Source organism: Camelina sativa, chromosome 8, assembly GCF_000633955.1.
Source record: "Camelina sativa cultivar DH55 chromosome 8, Cs, whole genome shotgun sequence".
NCBI lineage: Eukaryota > Viridiplantae > Streptophyta > Magnoliopsida > Brassicales > Brassicaceae > Camelina > Camelina sativa.
The window spans coordinates 15,602,170-15,621,125 of NC_025692.1; the positions used below are offsets into that span (position 1 = coordinate 15,602,170).

At 37.2% G+C, this 18,956-nt stretch overlaps 4 protein-coding genes across 4 annotated transcripts; 2 read left to right on the forward strand and 2 right to left on the reverse strand.

Moving 5' to 3' along the window:
- LOC104709566 lies at positions 2,565-3,379 on the forward strand. Its single transcript, XM_010426154.1, has 3 exons — positions 2,565-2,771; positions 2,859-3,077; positions 3,152-3,379. The coding sequence occupies exons 1-3, from the start codon at positions 2,565-2,567 to the stop codon at positions 3,377-3,379; spliced, it is 654 nt and encodes a 217-aa protein (XP_010424456.1).
- LOC104709567 lies at positions 4,924-5,599 on the forward strand. Its single transcript, XM_010426155.1, has 2 exons — positions 4,924-5,073; positions 5,144-5,599. The coding sequence occupies exons 1-2, from the start codon at positions 4,924-4,926 to the stop codon at positions 5,597-5,599; spliced, it is 606 nt and encodes a 201-aa protein (XP_010424457.1).
- LOC104709568 (auxin-responsive protein SAUR15-like) lies at positions 7,588-8,137 on the reverse strand. The gene has a single exon (XM_010426156.2). The coding sequence runs from the start codon at positions 8,072-8,074 to the stop codon at positions 7,766-7,768; it is 309 nt and encodes a 102-aa protein (XP_010424458.1). The 5' UTR covers positions 8,075-8,137; the 3' UTR covers positions 7,588-7,765.
- Positions 12,489-12,857, reverse strand: LOC104709569 (APO protein 4, mitochondrial-like). Its single transcript, XM_010426157.1, has one exon. The coding sequence runs from the start codon at positions 12,855-12,857 to the stop codon at positions 12,489-12,491; it is 369 nt and encodes a 122-aa protein (XP_010424459.1).

Below are 18,956 nucleotides of genomic sequence, written 5' to 3' on the forward strand. Positions count from 1 at the left end.
AATGAATTCGTCCTCGAATTCGGCGGGTGTAGAAATTCCCGACCTTTGTCCACTTGAGACTTGATCTATTCTTGATCTTGGACAATCTCTGAATATATCAAGTCTATTCTTGTCCTAGTTCCATCCCGACTAGGACAATTTCTCGACCTTGGTCCTTCCTCGACGTGGTCGTCATTTCCGACCTTTGGTCGTATTTCCCTGACCTTGGTGGTATTTCCTCACCTTCTTGTCGCCATTTTCTGGACATTTGGTCCATCTTTCTCTCGACCTTTGGTCGAGACTTTCCCGACCATTTGTTGATATATCCTGACCTTCTGATCGATGTGCTATGTTTTCGACATTTTGGACAATCGCTCGATTCACTAGCGCATCTTGGCGAACACATTCCCGTTCCCAAGTATCTTTTCGATCTTATCAGAGATTTACATTTCATCCGAACACATAGCAATATTGCATATGTCCTCACAGGATCGCGCATGCTCTGATACCAACTTGAAAGACCCCGACCCGGACGTCCCCGCGTCCGCGGTCATGGCTTTCATCTGGCCCCATTCCCAGCCGAATATCCATTGATTCGGTCACTTATCTTTGGCTCGCGGCCTTGCTTCGTAGACCCTTATACACACAGCGGAATATAACTTTACCCTTGACTCATCCCTTTGTGCTTAGCCATACAACCAACCAACCACATAGGCTTGCACACATTAGAGATGGGGACATATAGTCCCTTCGGTTCACAGTGAACGGTTGCTCTATCGGCTTCTCGAACCACTTGTGTTCCCGAAGATTGGCATCGGACATGCCATTAGTTGACCCATCGATCATACCATTGAACTCTGTCGACTTTTCGGTCTTGGTACCAGAGCCATGTCCGATCGAACGATCCGACCCTATAATCGTATCGCCGATCGACCACCGACCAGGCTGATACTTCCGATGGACTTGTCGACCACCCGACCGATCAATCCAACCTACGGCTCGTATCGTCGATCCTTTGATCCCCCGATCCGACTAGCTATTGAATCACCGGTCAACCCTCGATCGATCCGTCCATGGACGCAGATCGTCGATGACCTTTCGATCGGTCTGACGCTATGATCGAACCGTCGATCATCCTTTGACTGTTTTGACTCCATGTTCGAATCGTCACTTATCCTATTATCGGGTCGGCCCGATTGCTGACCCGTCGCTCATCTCATCGTACCTTCAATAGAGAGGTAGCATGTGCATTAGTTCGGACGAGTAAACTCACCGAGCCGCACCCCCTTTTCTTCTTAGGCTTAGATGGACGATGGATTGATGATGGTGTGTTGAAATGAAGGCCTTGCCTTCTATTTATAGTGTCCTGGCCAAATTATAGGCCCCAAGAGGCACCTGTCCGTCAAGACCCTTTAATCATGCACGTTCGGACATGCCTGTCCGGCCGTGCCCGTTCAGTCATGCATGTTCAGTCATGCCGTCCCATGACCGTCCACGAGCTCCCTAGCTAGCCTGCACACTGTCCACCACCGTCCAACTGGTCAAGCTTGGTTGAGCTGACGCTAGCTGGTCGAGCTGACGTTAGCTGGACGCTAGCTGGACGAGCTGACACTAGCTGGCCGAGCTGTCCGCAGCTGGCCGAGAGATGTGTGGAGCTGTCCGCAGCTGTCTGCAGCTGAGCTAACTTGCTCATCGAACTCGTTCAGCTCATATTCCAGCTAGTTGAGCTAGTAGCTTAGCTACTTAATCTAATTTAGCTATCTTTTCCTCAAAACAAATTGCCCCCCCCCCTTGGATCGCGGGACGTGGGCATTACAATGATGCCCAGCCGTGAGAATTTTAGGACTGTTCTCTCTCCTATACCGTTGGAGAAGATGACTTGGTAATGTTTCTAGCTTTGGTTTGATGTAGAATTGGATTTAATTGCTTTGGTTTGGTGCAAGCAATTGGTTTGTCATACTTAGGATGTCTTTGGATCTCATAGTTTGGGGATTGAATTCTCATTGCAAGCAATTGGTTTATTTAACTTAGGGTGTCTTTGGTTCTCATAGTTTGCGGATTGTATTCTTGTTCCTATAAATTGGTTTGTTTGATTGAAAGTTTCAATCTCGTTGCTTTCAATTGGTTTGTCATTCTCGTTGCTTTCAATTCGTTATAGTAGTGTATGTGAAACAATTGATGCAATAGAATCTCTTTAGCATATACTGATTGATTATTTTTGTTTGTTTGCTTTATAACTGATCTGACTAACTAGCATTGTTTACATGTGTGGAGGTTTGATCGGGACAAAAAAGGTCAACTTGTTTGGAAGATTACCAAGATTTTTACAAACAAATTCGATGGTCCATATTATACTTGGACTTGTGTGCCTCCTGATCGAAAAGACAGATACTTCATGGAATTTGCGGCAACAATAGTACAATGTAACCTGTTTTTTACTTATGTTTATTGCTTGTTTTCACTGACTTTCACTGACATAATTCCTTCTCTCTTTTGTTATGTAGAAAACTCACACCTGGGATCCAGTGATAACAGGAACCGTTCAAGAACATTTCAACACCATCTGTAACCGCCGGATGAAGGGCATGGTTAACGATGCAAGGACGTCTCGAATTAAACCTTCATGGATTGAAGGTACTCTTTGGCAAGAGATGGTTGATAATTGGGATACTGAAGAACAACAGCAAAGGAGTTCAACCTATTCCAAATGTCGTTTGTCTGACCGTAATGGTCTCGGTCCTCACATCCACTTATCAGGACCCAAGTCATATAGAGAAATCCAAGATGATCTGGTTAAGTCATTTCTAATTTGTTAGTTACATTTATATCCTTTCTATCTTTAAACACTTTCATAACCATTCTTTATTTTGTAACAGCAGGAAGAGGAGCTGGGAAGAGAGGTCAGTATGGGTGAAGTTTTTTTCAAAACAAAGTCGGATGGTTCTTATGTGGATGGCAAGGCAGAGAAAATTCATCAAGCTTATCAGCAGAAGTTGCAGGAGAAGATGGCTGAGCTCGAGGCAGATTCAAGTCTTTCAGATGGTACTTCACACCGTCGGGAGCTCACCAGCGATGAATGTACAGCCATCTTCCTTAAGGTAAAGTACCATTTCTAGTCGATCATGAATTTTTTTTGCTCTTTATTTACAGTCTTTCTTTTTGGTAAAAACAGTGCACTGAGAAGGATTCACGAGGAACTCTGTATGGTCTTGGAAGCCTCAAAGATACTCTTGGCAAGGGCAAGCAACGATCACAAACCAAAGCCTTTCTTACATTGCAAGAGCAACTCAAGGAAGCCCAACGTCAAATTGAAATTCAGGCGACTCTCAATGCTGAAGCTGCTGCTCGAGAAAAAGAGACTACTCTCCTTGTGGCTGAGCAAAAGAACGAGATCAAATAGTTGTCGTTGATGGCAAAGTTTATGCGCAAAACTAATCCAGCCTACCTGGAGTTTATAGCCTCTCAATCAGCTGAGGAGGACAATCATCCTTCACCAACTCCATGATCAAATCCAATATGGTTCCTATATTCTCTTAACTCATGAACCAAGTTCTTTTGTTCAGTTTGTATGTGTTATAAACTCTTTCTCTCTTTGTTTTTGGTTTGATTTCTGTTTTGGACTTGTGTATTTTCTGGTTTCAATAAAATTATGGTTATGTATATAATGTGTTTTCATTATATTTTGGACTTGTATATTATGTTTGTTCTCCATTTCATTAATTTCAGGATTACAAAACAGTAATAACCAGTTAATTATATTATTTTCTAAATCAAAGTTGTCGTTATGTAGTCGTCATTTAGACGGAAAATTGTCGTTAGGTTGTCGTTAAATAGTCGCAAAATAAAACGACTAATTTAAGACTAAAGTATTGCAAATTTTATTCATGTAACAAAGTCGTAACTTTGTCGTAAATTAGTCGTCATATTTAACGACTATTACACGACAACTACTAATATAGTCGTGCACTTGTCGTCAAATTGTCGCTAAATTTTGTTACTAAATACCGACTATGTGACAACAATTTACCGACAACAATGTATGGTCGTTAATTAGTCATTAATTATTCGTTAAATAACGACTAATTAACGATCAAATGTATTAGCGACAAAATATTACCTACAACAGTATATATTCGCCAAATAGTCGCAAATTTTCAATCAACGACTATTTAGTGACTATTCCTACAGTGGTCGATCGCCTGTTTTCTTGTAGTGGCCGCTCAGGGTTTGGTCTTTGTCGATACTCGATTTACAGCTGCTTTACCGTACTACTTTGTCCACTCTCTAATATACCACCAGTCTAAACCTACTATAAAAACTCTAATCCCAGGTCTCTTCGTCTTCTCCACCATCTGCGTTGTCGAGAAACCAATCTGAGGTATGTTTTCGATCTGACCCTTACTCAGCTTTGTTTTGTTTCGATCTGAAATCTGACCCTTACACTTTTACTCTTATGCTCCATTAATCTTAGAAATGAGATAGTTAGATACTTAGATCTTCAACATTCTTCTGGTATGGTTTGTAGGCTTTAGGAGTTTAGGTTTATCATGTTGGTCTATAAGCCATTACTCTTGTTGTTTTGTTGGTCTGTAATTTGTTTCTTTGCTCTGTCTCTAAAGTCTAAGCTTTAGGTTTCAACATTTTGGTTATGGTCTATAAGCTTTAGGTTATTTTGCTAACCGTTTGTTACTTTGTTATCTTCTAATCTGCTATCGTCTATAAGCTTCAGATTTTTGTTGTTTTGCCTTTAAAGCTTTTGATTTAGGTTGTAATTTGTTTCTTTGCTCTGGTTAATAATTATTAAGCTTTAGGTTGTTATGTTAGGTTGTAATTCCCTTTTTTCATAAGCTTTAGCTTATCGTATATAAGCTTTAGGTTATAAGTTGTAACTTGTTTCTTTTCTTTTGATTAAGGTTGTAATTTGTTTCTTTCTAAATGGTGCAGATGGCGTCTTCTGATCATCCTCCACAACCACCAAACAATCAGTCAATGAGTGATGAAGATGACAGTGGAAAAGACGATGAAGTTGTTGGACCTAACAACAAGAGGAGACATTGTGAAGAAGGTGTTGGAAAGAAATTAACAACATCGTGGGTTTGGCAACACTTCACTAAATAGAAGAACAATAATTGACTTATGCAATTGTCATTATTGTGGGAAACAGATGAAATGTCCAAGTAAGTCGGGTACCTCCAATTTATCTAAGCATCTGAAAACAGCATGCAAGGCATTCAAGGTATGGCAAGCTGCTAATCTAGAAAAGAGTCAGAATGTGTTTTATCCTGATGGTGTTGGTGGTGAGCTTAGGTTGAGTATAGTCTCTGAATCTGTGGTTAGGAAAGCTTCAAATGAGTTGTTGTTTTTGGCTGAACTGCCATTATCTTTTATGGAGTGCTTAGCTTGGAGACATTTCTGTGCTAAAGTCCAGTTGTATAAACCTCACTCTCGGAGAACAGCAACAAGAGATATTGTGGAGTTGTTTGTTAAGAGGAAAGCAGCAATGAAGAAGGTTTTTGGGGAGAATAAACAGAGGTTGTCATTGACAACCGATATTTGGGTTGCTCCGTATACTGGAAATAGTTATATGGTCATAACAGCTCACTATATCGATGCTTGGTGAAAGTTAAAGAAGCTGATCATTGGTTTCAAGAATGTTCCGGATCATAAAGGGTCAACAATTTCGAAGGTTCTTATTGATTGTATGGAAGAGTGGGACATCAAGAAAGTCTTTTGCATCACAGTTGACAATGCCACTGCTAACAGTTCAACAATAAGGAGATTCAAGGAAGCATTTACACAGCTTAATGGGAATGATGCATTTTTTATTAAAGGTGATTATTTGCATCTAAGGTGTGCCACTCATATATTGAACTTGATTGTTAAGGAAGGCCTGCAAGAGGTAGATGACAGTGTGGCTGCCATCAGGAATGGAATTAATTTTCTGAGAGGTTCAACGGACAAATTGAAAGTATTGGATCTTCGAGTGGAAACAGCAAAAGTTAAACGGGGAAGCATACCTTTAGATGTCAAGACCAGATGGAACTCCACTTACCTCATGTTAGAACAAGCTTTGAGGTTTAGAGTGGCATTTGAAAAGATGGAGGCTGAAGACAAAGTTTATAATGACTACTTTGAAGAAAAGGTGGATGGGACAAAAAGGGTTGGACCAGCAATCAAAAAGGATTTCGATGTTGTTGAGAGGTTGGTTCAGTTTCTTGTCATCTTTTACAAGTCTACACTAGTACTATCAGCTTCTACTTATGTGTTCTCTCATAAGATATACAATGAGATAGTTACCATCCTAAAAAACATTACTGCTCTAACTACAAGTACTGGTCCTGATGCAAATTTAAGATGGAAAGCATTGGTTATGTTAGAGAAATTAGAGAAGTATTGGGATCCTTTTGGAGAGAAGGTTGAAATGAATAAGTTGGTGATAGTAGCAAGTATATTCGACCCAAGAAAGAAGATGAACTTTGCTCATCTTTGTTTTGACACACTTTATGGTAAAAATAGTGTTGAGGCTAATCATCTTCATGATTCAGTCTTGCAAATCCTTAAGGATATGTTTGCAGAGTATAGTTTTTTAGTCAATAGAAGTGGCAGTGGTGAATCAGAGACATCTACTCAATCCCAAAGAGCAACTTCTCAGTCTCAAGAGCAAGTTGGAAGTGATTATTGTGAGAGAACCGTTGGTTTTGAAAGCATGGAGAGTCTCTACAAAGAGGTGGTTAAAGAACTAAGAATTCAAGATTCATCAAATGAGCTGGATTTGTATTTGAAAGAAACTGTGGAGAATCCGACCCTTCTAAATGGTGTTGAGTATGATGTGTTATCTTGGTGGAGGATCAATAGCCCAAAGTTCCTGGTTCTATCACTTATTGCTAGAGACATACTTGCAATGCAAGTGTCTTCAGTAGCATCGGAATCTGCATTTAGCACTAGTGGACAATTATAGCACACATTCCAATTTTTTTCCAAAAATAGCACAATTTAACACATTATAATATTTAAAATTAATTTTTATAATTTTTTTTTTTAGGTTTGGATTCTCAATTTCACATTTAGGGTATAGTTTTGAGGGGTAGAGTTTAGTATTTTTAATTTAAAAATTAATTTTGAATAATTAATTAATGCTATTTTGGAATTTTAGAGATGTTGTGCTAAGTTTGGAAAAAAAAACTTATTTTAGTGTTATTTATGATATTCTCCTAAAAATTAACAGGAATTATGGTGCAGTATAACCACACGTGTTCGCGAACATTTTGAAACTCGGTGTAGCCGGTTTGCTTACCAATGTCTAAATACAAGAAAAAGTGGAGAGAAAAAAAGAGAGAGAAATGAAAAGAGAAGCCTACTTGGATGAGTCAAACTGTTTGGAACATGCTTATCTTTTATTGGCTAGACAAGAATAATGATGGTCGAAGCAAGACTAACTCAAAACCGGACTAGTGACTGCAACCGTTACGCAATGGCGAAGCATACTTGTAGTTCTATGTCATTTGTCCACGCTAGTTCCAAAATTTGTCTGTACATTCAAACATCTAATAACTAACAACATTTTACATAGTATACTATGTTAGCAACCAATAGCACATTGAATTGGCGTAAGAAAAACACACACACATTGAACTGATATTCAAGAAAATGATAAATAAAGATCTTACACTCGTAGTTGAATTAAGTCAGAATATATAGTACATTACAAAAATTTTGAATTATAACACATGCATATGAGACGTATATGACCATTTTATCATTCAGACGACGTAGTCGGCTCATGTGGTTAATGTCCCTTGCCGTGAGAAGTCAGGAACATGACGAGACTTCGGAAACTAGAGACATCACATGGCAAGACAATCTTGTTACGGTAAGCTTCCGCGTAACCGTACTCCTCGGCAGCCTTTTCAAGAAGCTTCTGGAAAGATGGGCTCTTCAGAAACCTTGTGGGAATCACAAATCTCTCCAACTTTTTGTTTGTGCCAACGTAAACCACGAAATTCCCTCTCGGTGTTCTTGAGGATGATCTGCTCTCTCCAGTATGTTCTTCTTCTTCTACTTGGTGGAAGTGCATGTCAGTGACCTTGTTAGGCATAGTTATATGTAGCCTATTATATAGTGACTTATGTGTTGGGTGTGAGTGAGTCACAGGACATTAACGGATTTTGTGGGGATCTTTGTGTTTTCCACTTCGAATTGGAAGTTGGGTACGCTTATATATAGTTATACATACCTTACATTTATTATTTATTTGTCGGGCTTGGGAATGTGTGCCGTCTAGAATGCTTTCACGTAGTTGTAGTATATTTTCGGGAGAATAAACTCGAAATAAACTAAAAATGATAAGCTTATTCATATCCATTTCACTAATTTCGTTTTCAAATTTCTTATAGTTCGTTTTGCCGAAATATAGGATAATCTCATTGCTTCCAAAAGTGTTGACAATCATCAGATACTAAAAACACAATACAACAAGTATGAATATGGTTTATATAGACCAACCAATTTGGAGTAGTATGTGGGAATAGTTGAGGCGAATCTTAAAAATGTCATATGTTATATAATCTTAGTACGTACGTATTGGAATATGGTTAAAGAGCAATTAAACAATCTTTATATAATCCATAGAAGTTATAATTGTGTTTGAGTTTGATATAGTTTCTTGGATCATGATTTTACATGTCTAGCTGAATACACTATATATTGTTCTTGTAAGCTAAGGTTTTATATAAAGGCTTTAACCAAAAAAACATAAAAAGGCTAAGATTTTAAACACATATATAAGACGCAAGCATTAATCAGATCCTGCGTACGTTAAAAGGGTCGGATAAGGTAAAATATATAGAGCGTATGCATAGAGTTACAAGTACACATGGGGTTAGTTCTTTTGTTTGATAAATGGATAATGAACAAGATAACATATATATATATATGTATGAAAATGTCAATGTGGAGTGAGTACGTAGTTAGTTACATGATCGTTCTATCGTAGCTAGCTAGCTAGGTCCTAAAGATATTGTGGGGAATAAAGAACTTAGCCAGAGCCTATGAATTTAATATATATTTTTCAAACCATTACGTATGCATGAGATAGAGAGAGAGAGAATAATGTGTGGTTAATATAAAATGGGTAATGGATTGAGCTACGATTATGTGACTGAGGAAAAGCACATGGTTTCTGCTACTGCTGCTCATAGAGGATTGATCATTCTCTCCATACTTCCCCAATTCACTTAATTTTCACTATCCGACAAGGTTTTTACATTTTCCTCGTATATGCCAAAAATTGTGACGGTTTGAGGCTAAAAGTAATATAGTTCACCAGTCTACCAATTTTTTATTTTATTTTTATTTTTAATAATTACTGGTCTAATTACTAATTTTATTTATCAGGAAAAACTAAGATTTTTGTTTTTAATTTTGTGTTTTGCATAGGATGGATAACTCTACTTTTATTAGAAAAACAACCTAAAATTAAGTAAAACGAAAAGAAGAAGATACAAAATAATATGAATTCCTCATTGGTCTAGGCAAAATTTATTATGTGAGATATTATTATGCAATTCGAAAATCACATACTGTATGTATGTTTTGTAACTATGCTCATTATCTAGGTAATTAAATCGTGTAATCGTAACAAACAAACAAAAACATACACTTGATTAGGTTTCTTGACATGCTATCATAGCTTAACCTAAACTCTTAAGTCATAAGACAATAATATCTTTATATATATAGTGTAGTTTGATCATATATATTGTCTCTTAATTAGTTAATTATGCAAATCATATCAGTAATATAGTAAGTCATTGGCTTTTATAATATATCCATATATACTATTAAATGTATTTTTCTACTTTGTAAGTATTATGCTCAAACTGTTCTCTTATTCATTTGGCCATCAACTTGACTTTAGTTAAGAACACAGACAGAAACCTCATTCATCATAAACGAGTGGAAATATTTATAATAAAAAAAATCTTTGGTTTTAAATAAAATGAATCAACAAAAAAATTCTTTTCATAAACTTATCATTTATTCCCTTCCTTTTTTATTACTCTTCATTCTATAATTTTTTATACAAATTAAGAAAATAGATAAATGTTCTATTATACTCTTGTTTGACTATTAAAATTCTAAAAAAAATATTTTTTTTATTTATTTAATAAAAACAAATAAGAGAATTTTCTACTAAAAATAACATTGAAAAGCGATAAATAAACTGAAACAAAAAATTAGGTTTAGAATAACAACTATTTTAAAACGGAGCGAATATAACATAATATATGAACTTTTACCCAAACATTTTCATGTAAAATTTCATTATTATAAGAGCATTCCTATGCACATCTTGTAAGGATATCTTTTAATAAAATAAAAAAGAAAAAAAAAACTTAGGAGACACTCTCCTTACCTTCTCTCGCTTATATGTCACGATATGATTGGTTCAATTTAAAAAAAATAACTAATTAAATTAGATAATATTTTTATATTAAAATATTAATAAAATAAATTTGAGATCCCAGTTTTAAAGGATCACCGATGGTGATGCCCTAATAGCTTTGAATCTAAATGTTGTTAATGTTTTTTGATTTTATATCTCAAGAATTTACGAATCTCTTCAATTGTTTTAAAAAATTGAAAACCGATATATATACGAAATTTCATTGATCCAAAGTCTTTGTTTTCAAATTCTTTTTAAGAAAATAAATAATAAAACACTAAAGTAAACTATGTAGGAGATATAGATATTAGGCATGAAGAGGGTTATGGACGGTATAGATCTGAGATAAAGCGACCATACTGTTTTGTATTGCAGGAATTTATTGATTCTTACGTCCTTTACTCTCTTCGTTTTTGTACGGAGTCTGTTATACATACCGTTCAAGATTTGCTACCGTTCAAAATAAGAAAATGGACTTATTCTTGTTAATATTAAGAAAAACCACTTTACCATATTAAATATATATATATATATATATTTATATATGTTTGCTATATTTTCTGAATATGGCATACAAATTATTTGACGACCCTGGTCCAAAGTATTTAAAGTTTTAACGATACCAAAAAGATAAAAGTTAATGACTAGACTGCATGAAGCAGTTAATCACGAGGGAAAAAAATTGTGTGTAAATGTGACTGAGAGTAAACTATATACTCTATCTGTATCAAAATACTGTAAAAGATGTTTTGCACACATATTAAAAGTCATTTTTCCTATAAATCAACATATAATTTATCATCTACCTAAATATTATGTAAATAATGATAAAACAAATATCATCATACAAATGGCCATAACAAATTAATTACCTTAAATTAAAATTGTAAAACATCACTTTAACTATTTTAAAAATAAAATTTTACTTAATATGATACGAAGGGAGGTATATGATTGTGTAAATATATAGATGGACTATATGTATCATATTTGTTACCGAACACAAGAGAAACTTAACAGACAATTTTTTCAATTCTTTTCAAAATCATAAAAACTCATGTTAAAATTACACAAAGCAAACAACTGAACCTCTAGAACATTCTTTTCTTCATAGTCTAGATTTCACGATCACACTTTGCCTTTACCTGCACCGCAAACACAAATTGAGATGCATAAGTATTTAATAAACACTCAGTAAAGCAATCCTCCCATCTACTGGGCTATACACACAAGTAATAGAGATAACTCTAACCATCAACAACAATCAATAACCAAACAACAAACCAAACATCTGCATCGACCGACACCAACTTAGATAAGCCATGGTCATGCACTTACCTTTGCCAAAGAAGAAATCTGACTTTAAAACGAAATATCTACGCCCTAGCAAGCTCCTACAACGTTCCTAGCTTCAAAACTCCCAAAACAGCCACCAAACTCCAGGAATCTCACCAAGAACGCTCAAGGACACTTTCTCTCTCTTTTTCTCTCAGAAACGGCTAAACTCGGCCACAAGACGATAAAGTCTCCTTTTAAACTTGTCCTCAGGGTTTTCCCTAATCCAAAATGCAGCGTTTAACTTAAACCTGTCCGCGGATTTTACATTTATAGAAAAGTAGATGTTATATTTATAAAATGTAAACAAACCAATAAACTAATTGACCTGTGGTTCAACCAGTCCGACCGGCTGACCTAGTGACCCAAAAGACTTTCGGTTCACCTTCTGGTCTGGTTTTAAAAACATTGTCTAATTTTCGGATTAAGCGTATGGTTGTTGGACCAACTGATTATATCCATCTTCTACGGTTTAGATCCGTCACATGTCCGGGCACATACCAGATATTTTGGAAAGGCCTTTGCTAAGACTAATGAAGTGAGTTAATCTCAATTCAAGTTCATTCCCAAAACGCCAAAGCAGACATCATGTGGAGTTATATTAGTACAGTGAATACCAATAGACATAAAAGACTAGTAGACTAAGACTACAAAGCTTCGATTCAGTTTATCTTGGTCAAAGCCAGTGGTTATAACTACTCCCTACGTTTTTTGATTTAATATTGAATCACTACTGAATAGGAAAAGATAAACCTTGGAACTTCATTTTGCAGGAGTATTTAACAGGAACAGTTGCGCTGACATGGCTACAAAGGCTCACAATAGCAGAGGCATGTACATAATGATTCCGCCCTTGGTCCAAAAGAACCACAGGGTCCTGAGGCCTACAGTGCCATACCATTTTCTTAGGTACAAAATCGTTCACACCAGCTTTTTCCCAGTAATGAGTGTCGCGCCAGCTCTCATATTTGAACACATCACATAGCCGAGCTTTATTACCGGTCGGTCCAACGTGAACCTCCTTGCACTGTTTGCAAACTCTCCAAGGATAAACCAACAAGAGTTTCTTCACACCTTCTCTCAGTTTCGCCCATGCCATTAGAACGTTTACCCCCAACAAGGGAGATTTGATGGATTGAGGGATCGCACAGCAGTTGCGGAAGGCTGCTGATATTCCCAACTCCAATCGTTGCTAGATATGATACACTAGTCCAAGAAGAGGAGGTTGTTGCTTGGATATTATACACCAAAAAACAAGAAAGTGTTATAGACAAAGAACAAAGAGATAGACTCATAAAATGAAAAGGATATTGATTGATGATTCTCAAATGAGATTACATGTGTTTATATAGGGATAAGAAACTTGGTAGTAAGGCCAAGTATTAATTGTTCTTAAAACTAAAAAAAAAATATATAGATAGTTGAATGGAGACACAACTCTTGGTGCATGTTTCTCTTTCCAAGGTGTCCTTCCAAGGTGAGTTGAACTCCATTTTCGTCATCCCTCTTTGACCACAAAATAAAGTGATTATTTTGGAATTTCTTGGGCTTGAATTAGGCTTAAAGGGGCTGAACTTGATAGTTATTCTTCCCAATAGATTTTTCCATGCTCTCTTTGGCCATAAGCTCTTGAATAAGTCCATTTAGTGCATTCCTTAGTTGCTTAGCTTTTGCTCTAGTCATAGGTCCTACAAGTACAAGCAATGGTTCCTCAGCTACAAGCTCCTCTGGTTCAAGCTCAGCTACATATTCCTCAGGTTCAAGCTCAGCTACAAGCTCATCCTACTTAGCTCCATCCATGATCACATCATTCCCCTCCTCTTGAAAAGGATTTGACCTCAAATTTGGATCATCGGCCACAAAAGGAACTAAATTAGAAACATTAGAGCTTGAACTCACATTGTACTTACCTTGAAGATCAAGTTGGTAGGCATTGTCATTGATCTTTCTTTTGATCTCCTATTTGAATCCAAAATCTTTTTTGATGACTTCTGTAAGTGGTGTAGCTATAGTGCTAAAGTCCTTCACAAAGCGCCTATAGAATCTAGCTAGTCCATGTAAGCTCCTTAGGGCATCTTTAGTGGCAGTTACTCTTAGGAGTTCTCTCAATTAAAAATCAAAAAGTAATAATAAAGAAACAGAAAAATTGAGAAACGGTCCTTCACTTAGCAACGATAGGATCTTCTCAGACATGTGTCAGCATGTGATAAGTTAACTTTTTTCCAATTTTATTATTTAAATATATAATAATATTAAAAAGAAATAAATAAAATATATTATCTTGAGCAACAGAGGAGCGTTGCTGGGATATAGATCGTCTTACTTCTCCAACGGGCTTAGGATTTGGCCAGACTCTTATAGCTTTAACTTTCTCCTCATCAACCTTAATGCCATCTGCACTAATAACAATACCTAAAAAGACAATGTTATCCGTACAAAAAGTGCATTTCTTAAGATTGGCAAACAATTTTTTCCTCTCTAGGAATTGTAAGAACCGCTTCTATATGCTGAACATGTTCTTCTAGATTCTTGCTATAGACTAAGATATCATCAAAGTAAACTAACAAAGATTCCAATGAATTTTCTCAAAACATGGTTCATTAACCTCATAAAAGTGTTGGGTGGATTTGTTAGCTCGAAAAGCATAACCAACCATTCATACAACCCATGCTTAGTTTTGAAAGCAGTTTTTTTATTCATCACCATCTTTCATGTGTATTTAGTGATATCCACTTTTGAGATCTATCTTAGAAAAGACACAAAACCATGCAGTTCGTCAAGCATATCATCAACCCTAGGAATAAGATGACGATACTTTATCGATATGTTGTTAATGGCTCTACAATCAACACACATGCGCCAACTTCCATCCTTTTTGGGCACCAGTAGAACTGGGACCACACATGGGCTCATGCTCTCTCTCATATGTCCCTTCTCCATGAGCTCATTAACTTGTCTTTGCAGCTCCAATGTCTCCACAGGATTAGTCCTATAAGCTGGTCAGTTTGGAAGTGATGCCCTAGGAACAAAGTCTATTTGGTGTTCAATACCACATATAGGTGGTAAGCCTTTCAGATTGTCCTCCGGGAATATTTCCTCAAAACCCTACAAAAGAAAGGTTATCTCACTCAGTAACACCGGTGCAAGGTCAGAAAATCCTATTAGTATTTCTTTATACACAAGCAAAAGCAATGGCTGTTGAGAGTACAAATATTTCCTTATTTGACTGTCTTTGACAAAGAAGTTGGAGTTCTTAGAAGATACCTCAAAATTTGCTGGTTTAATTTTTTTGTCTCGACTTTTCTTCAACTGGACCTGGTCTTGATGGACCTCCAACGAAGTTAAAGGAACCAGAGTGATCTTCTTTCCTTTATGATCAAAGGAATTTCGGTTGGTGTAGCCATCATGTATCGCCCTCATGTCAAACTGCCAAGGTCGTCCTAGAAGGATATGGCTTGCATCCATGGGAAGGACATTGCACATGATCTCGTCTTCATATCGGCCAATGGTAAGAGGAACCGTGACTTGCTCCCTGACATACTGTTTGCATATTTCATTCAACCATTCCAGTTTAAAAGGCCGCAGATGAGGTCTGGTCTCAAGTCCAAGCTTCCTAACAAGAGTATCACTAGCAATGTTAGTACAGCTTCCACCGTTAATGATTAAAGAACAAACTTTATTTTGAACTAAACATCTAGAGTGAAAGAGATTCTCCCTTTGTTCTCGGTCATTGGACTTAGGCTGAATGCTCAATGATCTCCTAGTGACCAGAAGTGTCCCTTGAGTTGGATATTCAAACTGTTCTTCCTCTTCTTCAAAGATTGGACGGAGATCTTCCTTTTTTTGTTTATCGTCCTCGGACTCCACTTCACTGTTGTCTAGGAGGATCATTACCTTTTGATTCGGACATTTGTTGGCATAATGTCCAAGTCCTTGACTTTTGAAACACCGAATATCCCTTGCCCGATTGTTGGTCTTGACTGCCTTTCCTTTATCAAGACGAGCTGAAGCATTAGTCTTAAAAACTGAATGTGATGGGGTTGAAGACTTACCTTTATCTTGATAACTTGGTTTTGGAGCAAAGGAAGGTTTAGAGAAACACTTTCTCTTGGTTTGTTGTTCGATTAGAATCGCCTTGTGTAACATTTCCTCTAAGCTTTCATATTCTTGAAACTCCATTCTGTCCTGAATGTCCCAGTTGAGGCCTGCAAGGAATCTGACCATGGTAGCTTCTAAGGTTTCATCTACATCCGCCTTGATCATTAAGCTTTCCATTTCCTGAAAATAGTCCTCCACAGATTTGGTTCCTTGAAGCAAGCGTCTGAGTTTTTGGTGGAGATCTCTGTGGTGAACCGGCACAAACCGTTTCCTCATAAATGTAGTGAGCTCATCCCATGAAGCTATTGGTCTTCCACCTGCCCTTCTCCTGTGAGTCATAACTTGATCATACCAGTTAATAGCATAGCCTATAAACTCAGTTGCTGCTAACCTAACCTTCTTGAGTTCAGAAAAAATTTGACAATCGAACACGATCCAGATGTCAAATTCGAGGATCACTCAGTCGGACAAGAAAGGATAGAAACTCGCTAAGGTGCAAGGTGCAACAAGGGAGTTTTGATGGATTGAGGGGTCGCACAGCAGTTGCGGAAGGCTGCTGATATTCCCAACTCCAATCGCTGCTAGATATGACACACTAGTCCAACAAAAGGAGGCTGATGCTTGGATATTACACACCAAGAAACAAGAAAGTGTTCTAGAAAAAGAACGAAGAGATAGACTCATAAAATAAAAAGGAAATTGATTGATGCTTCTCAAATGAGATTACATGTGTTTATATAGGGATAAGAAACTTGGTAACAAGGCCAAGTATTAATTGTTCTTAAAACTAAAAGAAAATAAATATAGATAGTTGAATGAAGACCCAACTCTTGGTGCATGTTTCTCTTCCCAAGGTGTCCTTCCCAAGGTGAGTTGAACTCCATTTTCGTCATCCCTATTTGACCACAAAATAAAATGATTATTTGGACTTTCTTGGGCTTGAATTAGGTTCAAAGTGGGCTGAACTTGATAGTTATTATCCCCAATATATTTTCCCATGCTCTCTTCGACAATAAGCTCTTGAACAAGCCCATTTAGTGCATTCCTTAGTTGCTTAGCTTTTTCTCTAGTCATAGGTCCTACAGGTACAAGCAATGGTTCCTCAGCTACAAGCTCCTCTAGTTCAAGCTCAGCTACATATTCCTCAGGTTCAAGCTCATCTACAAGCTCATCCTCCTTAGCTCCATCCATGATCACATCACCCACATTCCTTAATGGGTCTCACGTTCTCTCACTAGACCCGTGAGCCCATCACTATCTGACAGCCGGTTTGCTACGTCCGGGAGATTTTAAAGTCTTGTTACCGTCCCTACAAATCACCACATGATCTTTCTCTGTGTTTTTGTTCTCACTCGCACAGTTCCGACAGTCACTTCCCGGAATGCCACCCATCCTGAAACTACTCCAGCATAAGCACGCTTAACTGTGGAGTTCTCTCAGGACCTTTGACCGAAAAGATAAGTGCACTTTGGTGACATAGGTGGCCAAATCAATTCTTTTTAAACCTCTCCGCAAGCCTCTGAAACAGGGGTGTCACAATTCATCCCCACTAACAGATCGCAACGTCCTCGTTGCGCACCAAGACCGTCACCCCAACGGTGTGAGTCCACTCGACTCCATACTCGTCTGGGTTCGGCTCTGATACCACTTGTAACGTCCTGACCTCTATCTCTTAGGGCCTTACTGGTTCAAACACTGCGGTTGCAGGAGATTGCGGAAGCGGGCGATTGCGGTTTCAAGCGTTATTAAGCGTTTTGAACGACTGATTTAGCGGTTTAAAATTGGTGCGTTTGCGGAAGGTTTACGACTGGTTGACCAGCGGGTGCAATAGCGGTTGGAACATAATAAATGTGATATATAATATATAAATGTTTTAAAAAACAAAAAATTTAATTAAACTTGATTTATAATTTAAATTTATTAATAAAATACTAAAATAATTATTCAAAAAAACAAATAAATTTCATATTGAAATACTTATTCCTTTATGCATTTGGCTTTTCACCAAAAATTTAATCAAGTAATTTGATAAATGATAAAACATATGCTTTAGATCGTAGATCTTTTCTCTTAGATCGTGGGTCAGTAGTTGCATCAGTAGGAATGGTTAAATGAGAGTTGAGAAGAGTCAATGGTGATTTATTTTAATATTTTTCACAAATAATCTTATTTTTTAAAAAAATTTGATGAAATATTATATTTATTTAGACTTTTTTGAAATTATGTGCGATGTGTCATTAAATTTACATCAAGTTTTCTGGGTTATTATTAATTGGAATATTATTTTCTTCTAATTGTTTATTTTATAATCTATGTAATCGTATTCGTACTTCATTTTCTCCCATCCTTAATGAGTAAAATGGTTAGATAGAAGATATAACACAAAAGAATTTCATTATCATTGATTTCTTTTAAGTTTTTTTATTAAAAAAATAAAAAAAAATCCAACCGCAAACGCATGCGGGAAACAGCTTTTGGAATTCAGTGGTTTGAAGCGGTTGGAAGCGATTAGGAGCGATTGGGAGCGTTTTATGTGATTGGAAGCGATTAGGTAGTGGGAGAACCAGTCAACACCTTAGTGGGCCCCATGTCCAATCCCAGTCCATGGGTCCACCTTCCTTAATGGGCCTCACGTCCTCTCACTAGGCCTGTGAGCCCATCACTATCTGACAGCCGGTTTGCTACATCCGGGAGATTTTCAAGACTTGTTGTCGTCCCTACAAATCACCACATGATCTTTTCCTGTGTTTTTGTCCTCACTCGCACAGTTCCGACAGTCACTACCCGGAAGGTCACCCATCATGAGACTACTCCAGCATAAGTACACTTAATTGTGGAGTTCTCTAAGGACCTTTGACCGAAAAGATAAGTGCACTTTGGTGACATAGGTGGTCAAATCAATTCTTTTTACACCTCTCCGCAAACCTCTGAAACCGAGGTGTCACAATTCACCCCCACTAACAGATCGCAACGTCCTCGTTAGTGTCTATGTGGTGTTAGGATTTAATATTTAGGGTATAAACCCTAAACCCTAAACCCTAAACCCTAAACCCTAAACCCTAAACCCTAAACCCTAAACCCTAAACCCTAAACCCTAAAC

Excerpts from the sequence above, each read along its gene's own strand:
- LOC104709568 (XM_010426156.2), bottom strand. The coding sequence starts at position 8,074 with ATGCCTAACAAGGTCACTGACATGCACTTCCACCAAGTAGAAGAAGAA.
- LOC104709569 (XM_010426157.1), bottom strand. The coding sequence starts at position 12,857 with ATGGCATGGGCGAAACTGAGAGAAGGTGTGAAGAAACTCTTGTTGGTT.
- LOC104709566 (XM_010426154.1), top strand. The coding sequence starts at position 2,565 with ATGGTTAACGATGCAAGGACGTCTCGAATTAAACCTTCATGGATTGAA. Across the intron at positions 2,772-2,858 it reads GAGAAATCCAAGATGATCTG|GAAGAGGAGCTGGGAAGAGA; the intron begins GTTAAGTCATTT and ends TTGTAACAGCAG. Across the intron at positions 3,078-3,151 it reads GTACAGCCATCTTCCTTAAG|TGCACTGAGAAGGATTCACG; the intron begins GTAAAGTACCAT and ends TGGTAAAAACAG.
- LOC104709567 (XM_010426155.1), top strand. The coding sequence starts at position 4,924 with ATGGCGTCTTCTGATCATCCTCCACAACCACCAAACAATCAGTCAATG. Across the intron at positions 5,074-5,143 it reads AGAAATTAACAACATCGTGG|ATGAAATGTCCAAGTAAGTC; the intron begins GTTTGGCAACAC and ends TGTGGGAAACAG.